The sequence below is a fragment of the Lutra lutra genome, chromosome 1 (assembly GCF_902655055.1).
Source record: "Lutra lutra chromosome 1, mLutLut1.2, whole genome shotgun sequence".
NCBI classification, from domain to species: Eukaryota; Metazoa; Chordata; class Mammalia; order Carnivora; family Mustelidae; genus Lutra; species Lutra lutra.
In genome coordinates this window covers 163252195-163269078 of record NC_062278.1, presented here as the reverse complement: position 1 = coordinate 163269078, position 16884 = coordinate 163252195, and the positions used below count along the sequence as shown (strand labels likewise).

General features: G+C 52.6%; 1 protein-coding gene across 1 annotated transcript in view; it reads left to right on the top strand.

Annotated features, from left to right (window-relative positions):
- The window catches only part of UROC1 (urocanate hydratase 1), a 43679-nt gene that overhangs the window by 10547 nt on the left and 16248 nt on the right, over positions 1 to 16884 (top strand). Inside the window, exons 7-16 of the mRNA XM_047742800.1 lie at positions 3718 to 3784; positions 3871 to 4014; positions 5522 to 5610; positions 8117 to 8179; positions 8485 to 8664; positions 8980 to 9077; positions 9833 to 9905; positions 11573 to 11694; positions 13330 to 13400; positions 16440 to 16538. Coding sequence (XP_047598756.1) covers positions 3718 to 3784; positions 3871 to 4014; positions 5522 to 5610; positions 8117 to 8179; positions 8485 to 8664; positions 8980 to 9077; positions 9833 to 9905; positions 11573 to 11694; positions 13330 to 13400; positions 16440 to 16538 — 1006 coding nt within the window. The remainder of the gene's footprint in view (positions 1 to 3717; positions 3785 to 3870; positions 4015 to 5521; positions 5611 to 8116; positions 8180 to 8484; positions 8665 to 8979; positions 9078 to 9832; positions 9906 to 11572; positions 11695 to 13329; positions 13401 to 16439; positions 16539 to 16884) is intronic.

Below are 16884 nucleotides of genomic sequence, written 5' to 3'. Positions count from 1 at the left end.
CTGTTGTTATGTTATGAACAATTTCAAATAGACAAAACATTGAAAGAATTAACAGTGAACACTGAGATTCTGTGTTTAACACACTACTGAAGTCTGTATCCCCTGTCTCTCTATCCATCGTTCTTCTTTCCATCCATCTGACCAGCTTGGTTTTTGATGCACCTGAAAGTAAGCTGCTGATATGATGGCCTGGAATTCAATATTTGTTTACAGGTTTTTTTTTTCTTTTAAAGTGAAATTTACATGAAATGCACACAACCTAGTGCACCATTTGATAAGACTGACAAAGGTGTGCACATTGCAACCCTAACCCCAAGATGCAAAGTACAACCATTTCATTTGTCATAAAATTAACGCAGGCTCTGAATTGCAGACTTTCCCTTCAAACATTATAAAAAAAGCTACAGTGGAAGGGAAATCCCTCTCCCATCCTATATTCCCCATTTCAGGGGAGTCAAGTCTGTGTCTTTCCAAACACTTCTTACACAGGTGGTTACAGATGTAGGTAGACCATTACAGGCCCTCTGCACTAGCCCTTCTACCTTTGACAATATTGCTTTCTTTCAGGGACTCTAAGTCTAAGTGATCCTTATTTTACCTGCATTGTTCAACTGTAGCATGATTTATTTGGCCCCCTTTCCCCCTGATTTGGGTTGTTTCCAGTTCTTTGGGGTTGTAAAGAATGCTACAGTGAATGTCCTGATCTGCATATTTTTGTGGATATATGGAAATGTTGCTCTAGACTAACCATGTAAAGCCATTACCAGGACCAACAAAGTGGTTCCCCTCCTCAGTGAGCTATGGACAGAGACCACACCAAGCAGTGTTGCCTCACAAGGCCACTTTATTCATACAAATGAGAACATCACAGGGAATAACGTCCAAAGGCACTCTCCCAGCGGGGGCAAGCAGGTCCCTTTTAGTAGGGCTTGGGATGAATGTTCAGAGTGGGATTTTAATGTTGTAATGAGGCTGAGGTAACTGTCAGGCACAGGGGGTTGTTCTCAAATGTTTCTTCTCCCATTCCAGCAGTTCCTTCCTTAGTTTCTAGAAGAGGAAATTGACAGGCAGGGGCCTCTAGGCATTTCCTGAGTTCAGGAGTCTTCGGGGGATCGAGGGGTCTCACCAGTGACCAAGTGTGATCAGGTCTGTCGTATTGAGAGCCAATTACCCAGGCCTCAGGCTGATATTTAATAATATAATCATCGTAATAGTCACCAAGATTTGTAGATATCTTCACATTCGGTCCTCTACCCAAGCCTCAGCACTAGGTACCCTTCTCAGCCCATTTTGTGGAGGAAGAAACTGAGGTTCAGAAACTCAGTTCTTTTTCTGGTTGGTCATAAGTAGTTACTGTTACTATTATTTCCTCTGAGGCCCGACAGCCTCTTCTGTGCCTGTGGAAGCAGCTGCAGGGTCAGAGGTTCCATCCAGGGTCTGCCTCTTGGGTCCGGTGCCTCCTCAGTGTGATGTTGGACAAGTGGGTGTGTTTCTGGTTTGTAGGTTGAGGACGGAAGTTTCAAGAGAGTGGAACTGCCGAGTCAGACCCGTCTGCCACACCTGAGGGTTGACCCAGGTGCCATGGGCAACTGACTAAATGGATGCAAAATGCCCACAGGGATGGGAAGAGGTTTACTTGTATCCGGGATCTGAGAGCCTCTAACTAAAGCAAAGCCTCCTCGCTACCAGTCAGACAAACACAAAGCTACAGATAGCAACGAGTCCCAGGGAGGAAAAACAGGCAGTCTCAGATTGTGGGTAGGTCGAGGTCCATCCAGCAAGGCTGGGGGTGGCCAGGAGGACTACATCTCAGCAGCTGGGGTCAAAGTTCCAAGTGCAGTGGATTTGGAACAGTGGACAGTCTTACTTCCAAGAGCTATTTTGGGAGCAACATGCAGTGGATAACTTGAGCACAAAGGACCAAATCAGAAGGATTTAAAATAATTTTCCAGCTCTGGTGCATATCCCCATGTAACCTTGGAACTTGGATCCTGTCTCTAAAGAGGGAATTTAATAGCTCCTGCCTCAAAGAGTCTCGTGAGATTTCATGAAAGATAGAAGGGACACCGTTTTCCACGTAGTGCAAAAGGAGCCCCCCTGAGCACTCTGCTTGGTGTTTGTGAGCCCACTAGGGAGCCCTCCTTCTGGCAGACATTAGGGGCCCATGCAGCCTTGTGGGCCGTGTGATGGTTTCACCCTTCTCCCTGGGAAGGTATTTACCATCTTAGCACTATTTTTTATGTTGTTTAATAGACAACCTTCCAAGGCAAGGATAATGCCTCCCCCTTTTTGAGAAGAAGATGCAGAGGTCCCACGTGGTCCGGCACCTTATCCAAATTATGGGATAGACGCAGCATCAGACACAGATCTGCAGGAATCAGGATCCACTGTTGGTTCAGCAGAGAGGAGGGGCTGGAGAGAGTTGCTGGGGGACAGGAACCCGATAGAAACGAGATAGGGATTTGAAATTGAAGAAGGAGTAAAGCAAGCTTCCATAAGCCCTGGAGGATCTCCTTTTGTCAGTGGTCCTCAGGGAGGAGGAAGGTCCAGGTAACAGAAAAGTGCTGTCCTCCCCCTGTTGCATTGCCAGAAAATTCAAGAGTTTGATGATTATCAAGTGATGGACACAGGCATGCACATGCATTGCTGGTGACAGTCACTTTGGCACTTGAGAGTATCTGTTCATATTTGAAATGTTTGCACCTGACGACCTAGCACTGCTTCTTCCTGCTTCCTTCCCTGGGCCCAGGGAGAGGGATAGGAGGCATCTGACTGCCACTGCGGGGTGCATTGTTTGCAGAGTGAGGTCGGAGGGTCGAACATTCTGTGGCTTCTGATATTGCATACTGTGGAGCCATGAATAGGAGTGGGCAGGATCTGTGTGGACCGTTGTGGGAAGGCCCCCACCACTGTTGTGCCCCCTGCGGAAACAGTACCGCTACCTACTCAGTGAGACCATTTATATAAATAACACCCATACTAACGACAGTAACCGCACAGCAAACAGTGCTCTGAGTGCCCTTCAGGGCAGTCTGCCTCACTGAGGCACAACACACACACCTGACGTTTGTGGCCAGGTGAGTTCGGATACACGCTGGAGCTGTGCCAGCCCCTCTCTGAAGACACCTCCCCTGCCTCCTGCAGCTCAGTGCCAGCCCTCCCGCAGGTAGACTCCCCAGTGGAAGGTCATTGAAGGTCACGGAATGGAATCCCACAGAACGTACTTCTTCACGGAGCCACTTGACACACAGGAGGACGCGGGTCGTTTTCTTTGCCACGTAGCATTTCATTGTGTTCATAGGCTGCTGTCGCTTCTCTGTCCTCTGTGACGGGCATTCCAGCTGTTTCATGGGGTTGGCCACTGCAAATACAGTTGCTGTGAACAGTGGTGTGCTTGTCTTTACGTGGGCGTGAGCCTGCACAGTGGAGGTGCTGGGTCTCACTCATCCTCCATCAATATGGCCCCGTAGTCCCCAAAGTGATTTTACCAATTACAGTACAGTTTTGAATAAAACAAAAATCTGTTTAGGAAAGATCCAGGAGGCCAGAGGGGACCAGAATTGAGGGGACTATAGCCTTATCTCTGTTTCCTTTTTTTAAAGGAAAATATATTAATGCATTTGTGGGGAATTAAAAAGGAATTTTAAACCATGTAACGCATGTGGAAGCTGTGCCTGGCTCTGGGCTCACCCCTAGGCTTGCTTTCTCTATGGGCAGGTACGGCCAGATGACAGCAGGCAGCTACTGCTACATCGGACCCCAGGGAATTGTCCATGGCACAGTGGTGAGAAACAGGGCCATGCCTGGCTGCAAGGGTGGGAGGCTGATGTGCTGGAGGGGACAGTGAGTGCCTGCCTCTTCTCCCGGCAGCTAACCGTGTTGAATGCTGGCCGACGGTACCTGGGTGTCAAGGACCTCACGGGGAAGGTCTTTGTCACCTCTGGGCTGGGCGGAATGAGTGGTGCGCAAGCCAAAGCTGCAGTCATCGTGGGGTGCATCGGTGTGATAGCAGAGGTGAGCCCAGCGGTGGGGGTATGTCTAGGAACATAGGAGAAATCCTGCTCTCTGCCCACACGCTTCCTCCCTCAGTCTAGAGACACTCACACTCCCAGCTATCTCTTCTCTCTCCGCCACCCAGAATTCCCCGGGACGGGGTGGGGGTGGGGGTGGGGTGGGCATTCCCACGGCAGTTTATGCCTGCTGCCTGCTAAGTGCCCATCACCTTCCACAGTCAACGTCTGCTGATGCTCTCTCACGAAACTAGCCTTCTGTGGGCACTTCCCTTATCCCACCAAATCCCGGAACACGGCCGGTGGATAATAAATGTGGGTAAATGAACATAGACCTCTCCAGCTCAGACAGGTCGCAGTTGGGTAGGGGGTGCAGACTTCAGGAGAAGTGTTGGTGGCGTTTGCTCAGTGGCTCTCACGGCTTTCTTTGGGAGTGCCAAGGAGAGGAAGGGGGCCAGGGAGAGGAGGCGAGGAGCTTTAAGACAAACCTGGTTGGGGTAGGGCGTACCTTCTCATGGGAGATGTATTTCCTGCTTTCAGGGGACAGAAGAAGGCCTGAGTGTCCTTGCACAGGCGTCTCTTAAGTGACTTGTATTTAAAATAATCAATATGCCAGAGTGACACATTTTGGGGGGCCTGCCTTCGGCTCCTACACAGAAAATAAGTTACAGCAGCTAATGTTAGCTCACACAGAGCTCATCCCCTGGAATCTGCAGGAAAACAGCCTACGTTTTTAAAAAGCCTTGACTTCCCCTTGCCTCATCCTCAACCCTCATCCTCATCTCCTTTCCCCTGTATCTTCAAAACGTGTTTGCCACAGAGAGAACACTCAGTATTTGTAATAAGATTCCCAAAGAGTAAATAAGGAATCCTAAAAGAGAGAGAGAGAGAAGCCTTGGTGATACACACCTTTGTGACTTACACTTAGTTGATACTAAGCCTGTGTCATACATTCTTGTACTTCTTAGGAGCCCACCTGGCTTCAGGTAACAGAAAATCAAACTATAGCAGCTTCCACAAATAAGGTTTTGTTTTTCTCACACAATGATGTCCAGCCAACATCTCTAGATTGTCTTGGGTTTCCCTCGTGAATACAAAATGGCTGTCTCAGCCCCAGCCATCTCATCTCCATTTAAGACAGGAAGGAGGGAGAAAGGAAGTGCCACCTATTACTGACTCTATTTTAGCAGGAAAATAATATTTGAGAAACCCCTTCTTATACTTCATTGATCAGTTTTGTATCAAATGGAAGTTTTTACCTGAAAGGGAGGCTGGAGACAGTGGACAGAGTAGTCATGGTTCACTTGGACTGGGGCTGAACGTAGTGTCCTCTTGAAAATCTGGATTCTGTTGATAAGGAGAGCAGGAGGAGGAACACACATTGGAAAGCAGCTCACAGCATCTGCCCTGATGCTGTGTTACAAAATTGGGGGACCTGCATGGGGGATGGCATCTTCTCAGTGGAGGCTGACATGCCCTGTAACTGGGGACCCTGCATCTCATGGTCCCAGGTGGATAAAGCCGCCCTCATGAAACGCCACGAGCAAGGATGGCTGATGGAAGTGACCAGCAGCTTGGACCACTGCATTGAAAGACTCAGGTACAGTGCCTGACACATGAGTGTGGAAAAGTGGGGAGACCCCAAGAAGGGGCCTGGAAACTGGGCTGCTTTACATGGGCCTGTTAAATGCCTTACACTTGGCCACAGGTGGTGCCTCACCAAGGGACCCCACAGAGGTGGGATGGTACTAACATCACAGGACCCACTATGCAGTTTGAATCACGACCCCGAGATCAAGAGCTGCAGGCTCTGCTGATCGAGCCAGCCAGGCTCCCCTTCTAACTCCATCAGAATATCTCACTAGGACCGGGGTGCAGGAAGCCCTGGAATTCCATTACCTGGTGGTCAGACACTCACTGCTAAATGAGTTTCTTGAGGTTGAGCCACCGTTTTGCAAAGACTGTGCCTTGTATTTCTCGCTGTGGCCTCAGTGCCCAGCCGAGAGCCTGGCACATAGCAGGTGCTCATCTAATCTGCTGGCGGAAAATAAGCCTTTGAAAGGTGGAACGACTCCATCTTTCCTTTGAAAGGAGGAACGACTCCTCCAGCACGACTCCAGGTTGGGTGTAAGTGGGTCTTCCTCCTCACTCATGCTCTGGTTCTCTGGTTGGAGGACAGGGGCTTGGCAACATTTCCCTCTGGTGTGATGTCTTCTAAGGTATTTCAGTGGGAATGGGGGAGGACTGCCCTGGGGGTGGCTCATCCAAGGTCATTTTGTTTGTTTGAGAGAGAGAGAGAGAACACTAGGGCAGGAGAGTGAATCCCAATCAGACTTCCTGCTGAGCATGGAGCTGGTAGGGCTGGTCTCATGACACTGAGATCATGACCCCAGCCAAAATGGAGAATCGGACATTTCAGCTACTGTGCCACCCAGGTGCCCCTGGGGGCTGGTTTTTTGAAGCATCCTCTCAACTGATTTACTTTGCAGAACTGAGCTCTGTTTGGGGAGGACACACTGCCCAGCGGTTCTCCAGCCTGCTGCAATTAGATTTGCTCAGGGCTCTTCAAAAGGGGCTTATAGGAAAATGTACAAGTACATGCTGAACCGGGAGATACTCCCATTACCAGGATCTTTTAAAAATCCTACTTTGACCCCATTGTACCCCTGTGTAAAACTCTCAGGTGAGTTTCCATTGCATATAGGAATATAGGAGAAATTCCAGACTTCTAGTGGGACATGGATGGGTCTGGCCTGATCTGACTCCTATCCCTGTTAATGCTGTTGAGCGTCCTGAACATACTCACACACTTGCACACATGTGCTTGCACTCATACACACACACACACACACACACACACCCCGAAAGAATCAGGTTAGAGCTGTGTAACAGGGTGCCACAAGCAGCCCGTGGGGTTATACTTCTGCTCCCTGAGCTGTGGAAGACACAGTTGGGAGTGGATTGAACCTCTGGGAGTGGGGACCTTGTCCCCATGCTGGTCCTGCTGCTGGGATCAATCCCGTCTTCCTTCTCCACTGGTCACTGCTTCTGTGCTCCTCACTGCTCTGGGACCATATGCCTTTTCCGGCTTTATTTTCTTCCACTTGGGAGCGAGGAGCATGTTGGTTCCACTGACATCTCTCTGCCAAGCGCAGTGTGTAGTCAACCTGCACCTTTGAGTGGGTGTCCAAGCTCCCCACGTACTGTTGCTTTCTGACACCTCTCCTACCTGTGGGGCTTCATGTATTAAATCTGTGTTTTTCTGTCTATTAAATATGCTGCCCTTTTTTTTTGTCCTTTTATTTCTCCCAATAATGTTTGGAGTCATTTTTTTTTAAAGATTTTATTTATTTATTTGAAACAGAGAGAGAGAGTGAGCATGAGGGATGAGGAAGGGGAGAGGGAGAAGTAGACTCCCCGCTGAGCACGGAGCCCAAAGTGGGGCTCGAACCCAAGACCCTGAGATCTCAAACCGAGCTGAAGGCAGACGCTCAGTCAACTGAGCCACCCAGACACCTGTCTTTTTTTTTTTTTTTTTTTTTTTTTACAATTTATTTATTTTAGAGACAGAGTGTGAACACATGCAAGCACGGTGGGGATGGGCAGAGGGAAGGAATCTCAAGCAGAATCCCCACTGAGCATGGAACCCAAGGCAGGGCCCCTCTGTGGGGCTCAGTCTCATGTTCCTGAGATCATGACCTGAGCCAAAATCCAGAGTCAGACACTTAACAGACTGAGTCACCCAGGCGCCCCTGGAATCCCCTTTAGTGATGTCTGCAATTTTAGGATCACCTTGCATGAGTTCTAGAATGATCCCCAACAGAGCGCTAACAGCAACAGCCCTGATTCTGTGAATCCCCTGGAGAAGGCTTGTCACTGTTGTCATCTCCGTTCTCTCGTCTGGAGCATTCAAGTCTGCTGTTACAGTTCCAGGTCCTCAGAAGACACGCCTCAGAGGTCGCTGCACCTCGGGCTGGATGCTGACACACACAGTGCTTTCTGTGACTTCCAGGCTCTTCGGCGTTCTCGCCAGTCTGGTGTTGGTGGTGGTGGGCATCTGCGGGCAGGTGTGATAGGCCATCTGCTCTGCTCTTGTGCCCTTCTAGGGAAGCAAGGAAAAGGAAGGAGGTGCTCAGTCTTGGTTACCATGGCAATGTGGTGGATCTTTGGTGAGTGGGGGATGGGAGTTGGCAGCTTGGGGGACCCTGGGTGAACCTCCCCCTCCAGACAGGGTACTGATGGTGGCCATGTGCTCCCCGGACACAAAGCTTCTAAAATGTACTCAGCTTAAGATCTGCTCCCAGTTTTCAAGGCCCAGATCCTGGCCTGAGCTCATAGCAGACTTCCTGCAGATGTACCTTTGAGAGAGGAGGGCAATCTCCTCCCAGCAGGCCTGTGAACTCAGGCCCCAGGGCATGCTTACCCCTGCCCTGGGCAGATGCCTCCCACATTGATCGCCCCTTGTTTTCCCCAGGGAGCGCCTGGTCCACGAATTGGACACAACAGGGGAGCTCTTGGTGGACCTGGGATCAGACCAGACTTCCTGCCACAACCCATTCAATGGTGGTTACTACCCTGTGCAGCTGGGCTTCGCGGAGGCCCAGAGCCTCATGGCCTCTGACCCTGCTGCATTCAAGGGCCTGGTCCAGGAAAGGTGATGAGGTCCCAGGGCTACTCCGGGTGTGTGTGGTGTGGGGAGAGGGGTGCACACAGCTGGCAGGAGATTTTGGACTGGTTGACTTTGGCCTCTGCCTGGTTCTCCAGGGGCCAACTGTGTGGCCTTAGGCAAGAACTTTAACCTCTCTGAATCTGTTTCCTCCTTTCTCTGATGGGAAGGAAACAGCAAATCTGGCTGAGCCCCGTGGGGTGCGGTGGAGGGGTGACAGGGGTGAGGAACAGAGAGTCTGCTCTTGCGACTTCTCGGGGGGGTAGGGGACAGGGCTGACTGTGAACCACTGGGCTCTTGCAGCCTGAGGAGGCAAGTCTCAGCCATCAACAGACTGGCCAAGGAGAACTTCTTCTTTTGGGACTATGGCAATGCCTTCCTCTTGGAGGCCCAAAGAGCAGGTGAGACACAACGAAGGCGAGGTGAGGGGGCCCCCAGTCTCCGCAGGCTGGGAGGGGCCAAGACCCTGGCACTGGGCACTCTCCCTTCTCACCGGCCAGGAATGGACCTGGCAGGTGCCCGGGGAAAGAGGGGCATGGCATGCAGCTTTCACTGTGCCCTTGCCCGGGGCCTTCTGGGAGCTGGTCCCACCAGGTCCTTGGCCTCTGGGCCTCAATTTTTCCATTTGTCTTAAGAACATCTGGTGCCACAAAGAGTTGGTAGGATGCTTGGATATAAGCTCCAGTGGGGGGAAAATATAGCTTAACTTTTCTGAGAAGGAAATTATTTTTTAAAAATGTAAATTCAATTTATTAACATACAGTGTATTATTAGTGTCAGAGGTAGAGGTGAGTGATTCATCAGTCTTATATAATACCTCGTGCTCGTCCCATCATGTGCCCTCCCTAATGTCTGTGGGAAACTTTTCTGTAGTACAGGTGGCTCATGCTGGAAGGTAAAGTTCAGATGATACAAAACTACACAGAGGAAGGTGGCCCTCCCAGCCCTGTCCCTGCACCAGGTCCCCTCCTGGAGTTCGAAAGTTCTGGTGGGCCTTTGGGGGCACAGAAGGACCTGGCACGTGAGGGCAATGTGGACATGCCCCCGCCCAGCCCCACAGCAAGGGCAGGAGAGCGGCTAGAGTCCTCGCCTTGGGGCGGTGTGGCCCAGCCCTCAGACCCTCCCGCTGATTCTGTTCGGCTGACTCTGCCCACAGGAGCTGACGTGGAGAAGAAAGGTGCCAGCAAGACGGAATTCCGCTACCCCTCGTATGTCCAGCACATCATGGGGTAAGTGATGGGGTCACTTCCAGCCTCTGGGTCCTAGACACTCAGGTTGGGAAAGTCCTCAGGTAAGGAGAAACAGGAGATAACCCGAGAGAGCTCTGGCTGAGTGGGGAGGCCTCAGGGTCAAACCCAGCAACTCAGGGACAGGGGATGGGAGGCCTCAGGATGCTTCTGGAAGGTTCACCAGCCCATTTGCACACAAGATGGGACCAGAGAGGGAGGGAGGGAAGAAAGGCGATGGTCTCCTTCTCAGGTTCACTGTGGGTGAGGAAGCAGAGGCTCAGGGGACCACACTGCCAAGCATACATACAGCAGGGGGCTGTCCAGAGAGGAAGGTGGGCTCAGGGGACAGGTAAGGCCAGGGGCCTAGAGGCCACCTAGGAAGGTCAGTTCACCTAAGGCAAACCTGGTCAAGCTCCCCATTTATTGTTGCTCCCAACTACTTCAATTTAGCTCATTGATTTTCAGGTTGTCTTTGTAACAACACTATAAAGGAATTTCTGCCTGTTTGTATCCCAGCTCCCTGCTCCTGCAGCAAGAAATGATGCAGATCTAAGAGGAGGGACAGAGAACCAGAGGGAGGGGAGACACTGAGGGGAGAGGGGTAACACTGAGGGCAGAGGGGCTGATGGGGAGGAGGGAATGATGTAGGAAAGATGTTAGGGTTGGAAGCCAATAGCCAAGAAATATTCCTAGGGACATCTTTGGTGCAAAAAGGTGGTTTTCTTAAAGGATGGGGACAGGACCCATGGGCAGAAAGAGCTGCATTGGTGTCATGAAGAGTGGCACATTATTTACTTTCAAGTTGGGTGGGGGTTAGGGGATAGCAAAAGCCTCTAAGGAATTCTGGAAGCAAGGTTTCCAGGACCTTGAGGAGGCTAACTGTTGTTGGGAAAAGATAATTTATTACTGTCTAATAAAACCTTAGTCGTGAGACCCTTCAGATGTATATCGGTGGGCCATATGCCTGGGGGGTGATTGCCAACATGTATCTTAGGGGATAGAGATAAAGGAAATTTCCAAAGGAATTTGTATATGTTAAAGTAGACTTACAGGATCCTTGGGGGATGAGTAGTTGGGCTAGGATTGTCTTTTGCCCTTAGTCAAGTATTAACATGGAGGCAGTTCAGTCCCTAGAAGAATGTAACTCTGCCTGTTTCAAGGACTTATCAATGGGCTGTAGGCGGTGAGGAAATTTAACCATTTTCCTTCTGCCTTTGTTTCCCACATCAGGGGGGCTGAGCGGGGAGGGGATCGAGGGGAGGAGAGAGGCTGAGAGGGAGGAGGGAAGGGAAACTGATGGGAACTGGGGAAGGGAGGTGAGAGGGAGGAGGGAACAGGGGAGAGAGGCTGACGGGGCGGGGCGGCGGGGGAGGGTGGCGGCTGAGGGGGAGAGGGGACCTGGAGGCTTCTAAACTTGCTGTCCAGTTAGTGGCTCAGGGGCTTCCAGCATCAATTCTGAACACCGGATAACTTCACTATGTGTGCCCACATCCACGCCCCGACACATCCCCCATATGCTGGCTGGGCATACTGCATACAACCTTCACCCCCTCTCAGTTCTGGAGCACCTGCAGGCCTTGCCTCCCGGTTCACGGCGGCCCCGCCCCCATCAGTGGGGGCAGCCTAGCTGGGGAGTCCCGAGGCTAGGAGGCATTTTGTCTTTGCAGGGACATATTCTCCCTGGGATTTGGGCCTTTCCGCTGGGTGTGCACCTCAGGGGACCCCCAGGACCTGGCAGTCACAGATGAGCTGGCCACGTGCGTGCTGGAGAAGGCCATCGCTGATGGAGGTGAGGCTGTAGGACGGGCGACGCTGACAGGCAGGTGGCCCAGCAGCGGCTCCAGGGCAGCCCACCCCCTTGACGAGGCCCCCTTCTCCGCTCACCCCCAGCCTGCCGCCCCCGCCCCGCAGGCGCGAGCGCAGGGGGCCTCGGGGTCGGGCCTGTGCAGAGTGCTCCTGGTTCTCGCACCTCTCTGCTGTGCCCGCTCAGCTTTCCCCGCGTCGGAGCTCCTGCGCCGGCCCGCGGCTTCTCCGATACACAGCGCGGCCCTGCCTTCCCGCGCGGATGGTAGTGGTTGACCCTTCACGGACGACCGGCCCCCGCCCCTGGTTTAACCTCAGTCCCTTTATGTGTAGTGGATTTGACGTGTCGCTTATCACGTGGAGAGGAGGAGACAAAAATTTTAGGAAACTTCCTCAGCCGTCCTAGCTCCTACCCCCACTTCTCCGCAGCCTTTCTGAAGGTCCCGGGCACCTTCTCGCCAGTTGTTTGTGTGGGTCCTTCAGCCTCGGCGGCTCCTTTTCCGTTCCCCGGGACCGTTCCAGGCTCAGGGGATTGGAGCAGGCCCAGGTTACCAGGATGCAGGGTGGGCGTGCACCTGTGTGGGAGAAGCCGGGCGGGGCCGGGGCGGTGCGGGGAGGGTCGGGGAGGGTCGGGGAGGAGGCGTCGCTGGGGAGGGGGAAGAGGAGTGCCTGGAAGGCCTCCCGGGAAGGGGGAGGGAAGCAGCAGTGCGCTCTTAGATATCCGGCCGGACGCCTCCAGGTGCTCGGGGAGCAGGCTGGCTGGTGGGTGTTCACCAAAACGCTCTCCCGGAGGAACCCCTGAGCTGGTGCACCTCCTGGCCGCCGCGGTGTAAATACTCTGGTTTCCAGCGAGGCTGCACACGGAGCGGCAGCCAGCTCTCCTCCAGACAGGTAACCTCAAGAGCACAGAACTTGGTAAAAGGTAGTGGAGTAATTTGGCAGTGATGACTTGTGAGCATCGCCTTCATTTTTAATAAAAAATTTTAAAAGTGTGAGTTTTTAAAAAAAAGTCCCGAGGAACACAGCTACCCTCTGACTCCAGCTCGCCCTCCACACTTTACCCTACTGGCCTGTCTTATTGAGATAGGCCAAGCTTTGTTCTACCTCAGGGCCTTTGCTTTGCTGTTCCCTCTGCCTAGAGCACTGTTTTCTCAGATCTTTGTGTAGCTAGTTCCTTCTTAGCATTTAGGAGGTAGCTTGACCATTACCTCTGCAAAGACGCCTTTGGTCCCCCTGACACCCCCCCATCCACTGCAGTGAGTACCTCACCACACTTTAATTTCCTCCCTGGCATGCAGCAGTCTCTGTTCCCAGTGCCTGGCACAGCACCTGGACTACACTGTGGACTCAATAAATGTTTGCTGAGGAAATGAATGTATTAGGCAGGGGGTCGCACACGTCTGTGTGTTAATCCATGTGACTGTTGGCATTACTAATTCCAGAATTCAGATGGCCTAGTGGGGTACTGAGGATGGGAGCTTCCTGACCCCGTGTCTGGGCTCCATGATGCTTGCAGAACAGATGTCTGCTGTGCTGAGCACTTGCCAGAGGGAGGGCCCATGCCTGAGCCCCACAGAACAGGGGCCCCTGGGGCCTGTGACACCCTGCTTTCTCCCTGCAGTGAACCCAGCTGTGAAGCTGCAGTATATGGACAACATCCGCTGGATCCGGGAGGCCGCCAAGCACCGGCTGGTGAGGGCTTGGCCTGGCGGGAAGCAGGGGTGGGCCTCTGGACTGCCCTCCCAGAGGTGGGGGGCTGGTATATATGAGCCCCAAGATGGTGCCAACATACCCTGTGAGACTGCTTAGGTGGCCGCATCCTCGGCCTCATAGGAGGCCTTTCGAATGGTGCCCTGGGGCCCTGGGGCAGTGACCAGGGTCAGTTAGGGCATTGCTCACCCAGTTACTCCACAAGTAGCTCTCTTGAGTCAGGCCTCCTGGCTTTTCCTCTGTGTGACCTGGGGTGAGTAGCTCAGTCTCTCTGAGCTTTCCTTCTCAGCTGTGCATTGAGATGCCAGTGACCGTGTGCACACCCGAGCTGTGGTGGTGCGCATACTTGGAGCAGGCCCTCTGGGACAGTCTGTGCACGAGGCACGGCTGGGCCCATGGCTGAGCAGAGAGGCATGCCGCTGCCTTGTGTCTGCTTACATGCACGTGAACACGGATCCAGGTGATGCTGGGTGGGGACTGCTTTATACAGACTGGTCAGAAAGTTGTCTGCGAGTATGGAGTATATAATAAGTATGGAGAACATAGTAAGTATGGAGCTGAGTTGTGAGTTTGGGTCTGAATGCTGGGAGTTTGGGGGATGGGGGAGCTGCCCTGTGATAGTCAGGGAGGCACAGGACCAGCGGAAGCACAGGCCCTGAGGCAGCAGCAGGCCTAGTGTACTGGGGACAAATGAAACACGAGCATCTGGCTCACACGCCTTTGGCCACAGACCTCAATGGCCAGACTCTGCCTGGTGGACACACGTCCAGACTAGTGTGTTCCTGGCCTGAAGGTCCTAGGGCCAGAGGGGGACTCCCTTGAGCACCGTCCCTGCGTCCTGGGCTCCTGGGGCCCAACACTACCCACCCAGACTCCTCCTTGGCCAGTGGTTGGCATGCGTGTTTCAGCCACAACCCCCGTGTCAACAGTGGTCTCTGTGACTGCTCAGAATCTGAGACGACCACCCCACTGTTGGACTTGAGAATCTGGGCTGTGGGGAGGTTGGAGCAGGAGCAGAAATGTGCAGGGCCAGTCTGGAGATGGCCTGGAGAAGACAAGGACCTGGCCTTGAGGGAAGGGCTCCCACAGAGCAGGAAGGGGCTGAGGGGAGGTTGGGAGGTCAGGGCCATGGGGAATGGCCCTCTGGCTACCGCTACAAGGGTGATAGAGAAGCAAGACTGTCTCTTCTGTGTTTGAGTTGAAGTTTTCTGGAGGTTGTGTTCTCCATACTTATTTCACATTGCTCTTTGCCTTAGGGAAAGATGGTGATCACAGAAGGCCATCCTTTTTTTTTTAACATTTTAATTGAGTTTCTTTTAAGGTATACTCTTGATGGAGCTGGCAATCCTATGCCCATTCCTCCTTGATTTTCTTTTTCTGGATTCCAGATATCTGAAAATCTCTGCAGTGCTGATTTCTAGTATAGTCCTTCCCACAGGGCTCTGAGGCAGCTGCAGGAGTCTAGTAAGGCCCTTAGCAAGCCACATGCAAGGGAGAAGCGGCTCAGCTCACTGTGCTGGCGGGTGCCGCGGCCCAGACGGAGCTGTTTTCCAGCTCAGGGTCAGGGCTGCGGCTCCCTCCGGCACCCACTACCGAACCTTCCACCCCATTCCAGGACGAGTGGCCAGGCAGCTGAGGGAAACACCGACATCCTCTTTGGAGAATCCAGGGTTTCCCAGTTTCAGCACAACTGATGTTTGGGCCAAATCGTTTTTTTTTTTTTTTTTTCAGTTGTGGCAATATATACATTACCATAAAGTTTTCCATTTTAACCATTTTTAAGGTGCAACTCAGTGGCTTTGTGTACCTTACATTGCGTGCAACTATCACCCCCATCTGTTTCCAGACTTCTTCATCTTCCCAAGCTGAAACTCCACCCCCATTCAACACGAACCCCCATTCCCCTCCACCAGCCCCTGGCAGCCACCACCCTACTTTCAGTCTTTGTGTATTTGACTGCTCTAGGGACCTCATGTGAGTGGGATCGTGCAGGACTGGTCCTTGTGGGACTGGCTTCTTTCACTCAACATGATGTGCTCAAGGTTCATCCACACTGCAGTGTGTGTCAGAATTCCCTTCCTTTTCAAGGCTGAGTAATATTCCATTGTCTGCACAGAGTGTATCTATTTTGCTTGTGCATTCATCCATCAATGGACACCTGGCGTGCTTCCACATTTTAGCTGTTGTGAATAATGCTGCTGTGAACAAGAACTACCGCCAGCTGCCTCAAATATCAGTGCGAGTGCCTGGGGGCTGGATAAGTCTCTGTTGGAGCTGGGGGTCATGTTGTAGGATGGTTAGCAGCACCCCTCCCATGCCCATGCCAACTGCACCCAAATGTGTCTCCAGGCTTTGCCCCTGCTTGAGAACCACTGTTCATTTTCACTTGCTGCCGCTTCCGTTTCGTGGGGGCGACCTGTCTCACCCTCCAGAGGGGCTTCTCCCGGTGTTTTGGTCCACAGGCCCCTGGCCATGCCACTTATGGCTCAGGTGGTCGTGGGCAGGTGGCTCAGCCTCTGTGCCCCAGTTTTTTCATCTGTAAAGTGGAGCTGAGGATGAGGATCCCAGCACCTTCCTCACAAACGCACCAGCGAGTGACAGTGTGCAGAGAAATTGCGGCTGTGCTGGGCACAATCTGAAATTGCCTTAGGTGGTGTTCATATTCTTTTTATTGAGAGGACTCAAGCCGGGGTATACTCCTAATAGGTAACACCCCTAGAGATGGGCAGGTCAGGGTTTCAGAGACCCCTCATGGGGTTAAGCCATGAGGTGCTTGATCACAGAGGGGCCTCTGGGGGCCCCGACTGTGTGTGGACATGCAGAGGGTCAGCATGGTGGCATGGGGGCGCTGGACGTGAGGGCCCGCCTCAGGCCCACAGACTGAAGAGCTATCACACACCCTGGGGTGCTCCACAACCTGCCTCGAGGGGACTATCTGGCTGCTGGTGGACCTGTCACCCAAGTCGCTGCCTGCACATCACTAGGTCACCGAAGTGCCTCTTTTCTACCTTTTCCCCGCAGGTAGTAGGGTCCCAGGCGAGGATCCTGTACTCAGACCAGAAAGGCCGTGTGGCCATCGCTGTGGCCTTCAACCAAGCCATCGCCCGTGGGGAGATCAAGGTGACACATCCTGGGCTGTAGGCTGGAGGCCTTCCCTCGTCTCCTTGCCGTCAGCACTGGCATGGCCCAGAGACCCCGTGGTCTGTGTTTGTGTCAGGCTGGGGGGCAGAAAACTGGGGAACAGGAGTGTGGAGGCTTGTCCTCAAAGCCAGCCTCTGATGTGGTTCCTGCTGTGTGACCTTGGGCAAGTCAGCTGCTGTCTCTGAGCCTCAGGTGCCATTTTCTGTTAACCCCAAAGCCTAGGTGTGAGGATCGAGCGAGTCCTCTTTCTTGAATTACCTTTTTTTTTTTGAATTATCTTTTTATAAACCATGACAAACTTTCCTAGCTTTCCCCCATTTTCCTC